The sequence below is a fragment of the Littorina saxatilis genome, linkage group LG3 (assembly GCF_037325665.1).
Source record: "Littorina saxatilis isolate snail1 linkage group LG3, US_GU_Lsax_2.0, whole genome shotgun sequence".
Lineage (NCBI taxonomy): Eukaryota > Metazoa > Mollusca > Gastropoda > Littorinimorpha > Littorinidae > Littorina > Littorina saxatilis.
Window position 1 is genome coordinate 25,236,588 of NC_090247.1, and position 6,748 is coordinate 25,243,335.

At 42.3% G+C, this 6,748-nt stretch overlaps 1 protein-coding gene across 1 annotated transcript in view; it reads right to left on the bottom strand.

Moving 5' to 3' along the window:
* LOC138961147 (synaptotagmin-5-like) overlaps positions 1–6,748 on the bottom strand; it is a 51,078-nt gene that overhangs the window by 38,130 nt on the left and 6,200 nt on the right. Inside the window, exon 2 of the mRNA XM_070332745.1 lies at positions 4,784–4,965. Within this exon, the coding sequence (XP_070188846.1) occupies positions 4,784–4,965 (182 nt within the window). The remainder of the gene's footprint in view (positions 1–4,783; positions 4,966–6,748) is intronic.

A 6,748-nucleotide genomic window follows, 5' to 3' on the forward strand; every position in this document is an offset into this window, starting at 1 on the left:
ATAGTCTGTAGGTCAATACTGTGACCTGCATCGGAGTGTTTTTTCTTTGCTTTTCATGTTAAAACATTATACGAAGAACTCAGAGACATTATTAAAATTGCAATGCTTCTTTTGAATAGTAGAATGTTTGCAGTTTGTGAGGTAAAACTTTGATCTATATATCAGTTTCGTGATACATTAGTGCACGTTAAAGTTATTTTCAGGACTCAGACATAGCCTTCCGTTTGCGTACTTTCTAGAAAACAAGCATTCACACTGGTGTACGTCAAAGTTATTCGTCGTTGTTATTTTTAAGATGTAAACTAGCCTACACCAAAGGTGTGGTGTGAAAACAGACACAGTTGTCTGCATTACATTGTTTTCGACACAAAAATACATTAGACTCACGCAAAAACAACGTCCACGCCTTTGATGCGAACATGGCATTAGAAAACACCTCGGGCAACTTCTTCACGAGTGAAAAGCTATTTGGAACTTCTTCTACATAAAAGTTGTTTCTCGAGAAGGAAAAACAACAACAACAACAACAACACCTTACAGGCATTGGTCTGTTTGGAAGCGCTTTCGTAAAACAAGCAAACAAAGCCAGACAACACTAAACAACAAAACAACAACACACAAACAAACAAAAACAACAAACAAAGAAACAAGCAACAAAAAACAAAACAAAAAAATAAACGGAAAGTTAAATAAGAACCACTCCTGGGAACTTGATGCCAATATGACATGAACAACCACTGGCCAAGTGTATACAAAACGAAGAAGAATGTGCACATCTGTCAAGGTTCTTTTGAACACATAAGAAGTTGTATATTAATAATAATAATAAATGAGCATTTATATAGCGCAACATCATAACTTTATAATGTCTGCATGACAAAACTCTAGCCTCTATTAAAAATGTTTTGTTACATTACACACGTTTACTAGCATCAAGGTCAAAACACGTGAACCTCAGCACACGCATTGGTCAAACATGTTTTGTGATATGAGTAAAGCAGAGATTATGTCAAGATTTTCGCGAGAAAACATACCTATAATCGATGCACTAATCGTTACTCCCAAACGATCAGGTGAATATGTATAGTAAGGGTACGATCGAGCTGTAACAATTCGAATTAGATACAAAAATCTTGAACATATTGCAGCGTATGTTTGAAATCACTAAGCCGAAACCGTGTCCTAGATACAACAGATGTTTCCAAAATTCATTGAGATTGGTCTGAATTACAGTAGTTTTGAAAAAACACACCATACACATCGGTTTATATTACAGATATTTGAAACAAAAACTTGTTTATTCTGCATCGCAGTTGTTTCAAGAAACCACACACATAATCCACACACTTTTCACCACTCCCCAAGCCTTCAGGGCAAATACGGCATAACGAAAAACACCTCAGCACCGAGAGTCCTCCAAGAGCTGCGAAAACAACACCCTGGAACCACGTCAGGTCTCCAGGGTAACCATTTCACAAAAAAAAAACCCAGGAACAAGAAAAAGGCACACACACAGACACGGTACAAGCTTTAGCGCCTAATGGTAGGATGTGTAAACTGCTCTCTCTCCTGCTGGATAGCCAAGGCTTCTGGCACGGATTCTGTCTGTTGCACTCGGCATTACACACAAAACCCTTCTCCCTCTCTCTCTCTCTATTTTCTCTCACACTCTCTCCTTCCCAAGGCGTGGTAAAAAAGCATTAAGGACAGCAGACTGAAGCCCAGAGATTTGCTTCTCTCCTAGTACTAAAGAGATAGAGAAGGGAGGGAACTCAGGACGACAAGCCAGAAAGCGTGTCTTCAGCGATGTCATGCGGTCACGTGACGGCGTAGCGACGGTGCGTATTAATGGTTTCGCCATATGCCGCCGACTTTCCTCTCTCCGCCTCCCATCTCCCTAGCCCTACACTACCACCCCGGCGACAGCATGTTGTTAGGGGTGGTGGCGGTGAGGCTGAGATAGTTCGATCGTCAAAGAATCCGCAGTTTTGCGTTTTCAGTTCTTTTTAAAGGTACCTGTCTTCTCGTGACAACGATTGTGAAGCCACCACGGGCCTAGTCTGGTCAGGCTTACACATGGGATGAGAGAATTCTTCCACTGTCACACATATAAATAAAACAGCAGCATTGGTGCTGTCAGTGTGGACATGTTTTTAATTTTTTTATTTTTTTTTTTTTTACTGGATTCGTGTTATAACTGATGCATGTATGTCAATCTACAAAACATTCTCCCTATGCACGACAAGCAGCCAGGCTGTTGATAGTCAGTGGCCATGGGTGGCTGTTGATATTCAGTGGGTGTCTGTTGATATTCAGTGGGTGGCTGTTGATATTCAGTGGGTGTCTGTTGATATTCAGTGGGTGGCTGTTGATATTCAGTGGGTGGGTGGCTGTTGATATTCAGTGGGTGGCTGTTGATATTCAGTGGGTGTCTGTTGATATTCAGTGGGTGGCTGTTGATATTCAGTGGGTGTCTGTTGATATTCAGTGGGTGGCTGTTGATATTCAGTGGGTGGGTGGCTGTTGATATTCAGTGGGTGGCTGTTGATATTCGGTTGGTGGCTGTTGATATTCAGTGGGTGGCTGTTGATATTCAGTGGGTGGCTGTTGATATTCAATGGGTGGCTGTTGATATTCAGTGGGTGGCTGTTGATATTCAGTGGGTGGCTGTTGATATTCAGTGGGTGGCTGTTGATATTCAGTGGGTGGCTGTTAATATTCAGTGGGTGGCTGCTGATATTCAGTGGGTGGCTGTTGATATTCAGTGGGTATCTAAGTGAAATGATGCGCATTTCAAGCATCAGAGACTGGGCCGATCTTGACTGTTGTACAAGACGAGTTCTAGAAATAACTGCGTCAGGTTTGTATGGGTTGCGGAAGAGTTGCTGTTCCTTGGAAACACTGAGGCAAATAAACCCACGTGACATTGTTGGCCTATAACACCAGCAAGCAGCGTGTCCAAACGCGATGGGGGCCCGGGTAGCTCAGGTGGTAGAGCACTGGACTTGTGATCGAAAGGTCGCTGGTTCGAATCCGGGCCGGGACGGACACGGGTCAACTTTATGTGCAGACCCAGATACGGTATCCATCTCCCACCCCCGTGTCACCACAGTGGCACGTAAAAGACCTCGGTCATTCTGCCATAACTGCAAATGGCTGATACCACCTAAACACGCATACACTTGTGTATCTCATCTAAAGTCGGGTTAAAAACCCGGTAACATGCCCCTAATGCCTTGGCCGTGAACGCGTAAAACTTGAATTTCTTTCGTCTAAACGCGTGGAAGGCGATCTGTGCACCCAGGCACGCGATCGCATCCGCGTTAAATGGTTAGCGCCGATGTGCATACTTTTGTGCGAAATAGCGTCATATTGAGCGGACTACGCAGATTGGAGCTAATTTTCATTGGGTTGTTAAACGCTTGTTTGACTCAATGCCACCTGGGTTTATTTGCCAATGTGTTTCCAAAGAGAAGCAACTCTCCCAAAACCCATTAATAACTCGACAGTTATTTTCGAACATGGCCTATTGACCGCTTTCATGTCAAGGGAGGTAGCTTTTCCGCGTGACACATTCAGTTCTTTTGGCCGTGTTTGTTGTCGCAGAAGACGCCTTATACGCTGCTGTGGCCGATTTCTTTATTTCACTCTCTCCTACATTCCTTTACCCTTTCTTCCGCCTGCTGATCCATTCATCTCGCTTCGAATTCCGTCAAATGTGTGTGTGTGTTTGTGTGTGTGTGTGTGTGTGTGTGTGTGTGTGTGTGTGTATGTGTGTGTGTGTGTGTTTGTATGTGTGTGTGGGAGTGAGTATGTGTGTGTGTGTTTAGGAAGCCCTTATTATACACCTTCGGCGATGTACTTGTACTTTTTGGTCTTCTTGAACTGATCTGATGATTCAGGCAGATAAATGTGACATGCTATGACGCAGGACATCATGTAAGGACGTTAATGTCTGCTCCTAAACATATTGATTTGTTCTGATTTGATAGGCTAGGACACACTTGGACTACTACCACATGGCTGCATCCTCAACCGGGTACGTATAATGTTGCTAGAATCGACAGTTACCAGACACTCCCGGACTTATATTAAGCCTAGCGCAGAACCGCGCGAGGTGACATGCGACTCATTTCGTGGTGGAGGGTCACATTTGTATCCAATGAGCATACGAGGCTTTATGTTTTCTCTGAACTTCTTCCCCCTCGCCCCCATATGCACACGTCATCGAATAAACACATTGTTTGGTGTGTGTGTGTGTGAAGCAGTGATATGTTTAGACACCTTTGTGATTGGATGGAAATGCATATGCCACCTTTTCGCAAAACCATGGCAACCTAACTTCGGTTATAATGCTAGTGACATATGACGCTTCGGAGTAACCGTGGTTTTTGTCGAACATACCAGAGCTTTCTGTGAAAGTTGCAAGCACACATACACACACACACGCACACACACACACACACACACACACACACGCACATAGCAGCATGGAGTTTTTTTGTCGCACTAACATTTTCTTCGATAACGGCAGACTCCTACAGCAACCAGAGATATAGCAATCAGAACGTTTGATGCAATCAAGGTAAAGGTCACCTGTAGTTCAGCCTGGATACTGCGTAGACGGCTCTTAGTGTCTCCACACTCAAAAGCCCTTGTATGGCAAGGAGATGATATCTGCAACGTCCACGACTTTACCCGCAGGCATGATGGCGTCTGAAGATTTTCTTTACGATGGATTTACTCCTGGAATGTATTTATTTATTTCTCTATTTCGTTCTACCTGTTCATCCTCCTCCTCCTCCTTATTCTTTCCTCCTTCATCATCATCATCATCATCATCGTCGTTGTCGTCGTCGTCGTCGTCATCATCATCATCATCATCATCATCATCATCATCATCATCATCATCATCATCATCATCATCATCTTCTTCTTCTTGGTTTGGGTACCGTGCAACTCCAACTATACATACACGAATTTACTAAAAGAGGAGTTTCAGAACATTAGTGAACTCTGCCATACGACGGCCATACTCCAGTTTTTCGGGGCCCAAGAAACATCCATAATTATACACCAGCATAATCGACCGCCTGCAGCATGTTTGCAGATCAAAAACCCAACTACCTCAAGCTGAGCGTCCTGTTCTGTTTTGCTCGCTGGTATTTATTGGCCATAACCATGCATGATTTGTGAACCACAGGTAGTTCGTTGATCTACGATGGATCAATGAAAAGGTGGAATGTGGCAACATGAAAGCAGCAGTGTCATGTCCGATAGCCACGCCTGTGTCATAAGTCATCTACATGATACAAGATGCAAGGATTCTCATCATGTGCTCTATCCTGACAGGCTTTTGTTAGGGAAAAAGAAGCATCCTTCTGCATGGACACGTACCTTCTTCTTCTTCTGCGTTCGTGGGCTGAAACTCCCAAGTACACAAGTGGAATTTTACGTGTATGACCGTTTTTACCCCGCCATTAAGGCAGCCATACGCCGCTTTCGGAGGAAGGACACGTACCAACAATCAACAACCTGGCGACTTTCTGTACAATATACGTATTATTTTAATTCATATTGTGGTCAAAAATACAAATACCATTTTTGTATCGACTCATTTATGTTAGAATGTCTCTTTTTTTACGGTTGAACGCACTCAAGCATGCACTTTTTATATTTAGTCAAGTTTTGACTAAATATTTTAACATCGAGGGGGAATCGAAACGAGGGTCGTGGTGTATGTGCGTGCGTGCGTGTGTGTGTGTGTGTGTGTGTAGAGCGATTCAGACTAAACTACTGGACCGATCTTTATGAAATTTGACATGAGAGTTCCTGGGTATGAAATCCCCGAACGTTTTTTTCATTTTTTGGATAAATGTCTTTGATGACGTCATATCCGGCTTTTCGTGAAAGTTGAGGCGGCACTGTCACGCCCTCATTTTTCAACCAAATTGGTTGAAATTTTGGTCAAGTAATCTTCGACGAAGCCCGGGGTTCGGTATTGCATTTCAGCTTGGTGACTTAAAAATTAATTAATGACTTTGGTCATTAAAAATCTGAAAATTGTAAACAAAAATAAAAATTTATAAAACGATCCAAATTTACGTTTATCTTATTCTCCATCATTTGCTGATTCCAAAAACATATAAATATGTTATATTCGGATTAAAAACAAGCTCTGAAAATTAAATATCTAAAAATTATTATCAAAATTAAATTGTCCAAATCAATTTAAAAACACTTTCATCTTATTCCTTGTCGGTTCCTGATTCCAAAAACATATAGATATGATATGTTTGGATTAAAAACACGCTCAGAAAGTTAAAACAAAGAGAGGTACAGAAAAGCGTGCTATCCTTCTTAGCGCAACTACTACCCCGCTCTTCTTGTCAATTTCACTGCCTTTGCCATGAGCGGTGGACTGACGATGCTACGAGTATACGGTATTGCTGAAAAATGGCAGCTACTTGACTAAATATTGTATTTTCGCCTTACGCGACTTGTTTTGGTTGTAATTTCGACCTCCAGCGGCACTTGGCTCAAAGACAGAAAATCCATCGTTCAATCGATACATCGTGAGATTTTGGTGTTGAATTAATAAGTTAGTGAAAGCGATGTCAATCAGCTAAAACAAATACATTAGGCTAGACATTCCCACTCTGCACAGAACACAGCCAGGATTTTGAGATTAGGTATGTGTCCAAGCAAAGGATGTTCTTATTCTGTGTGAAAACCTGTACAGAACTGT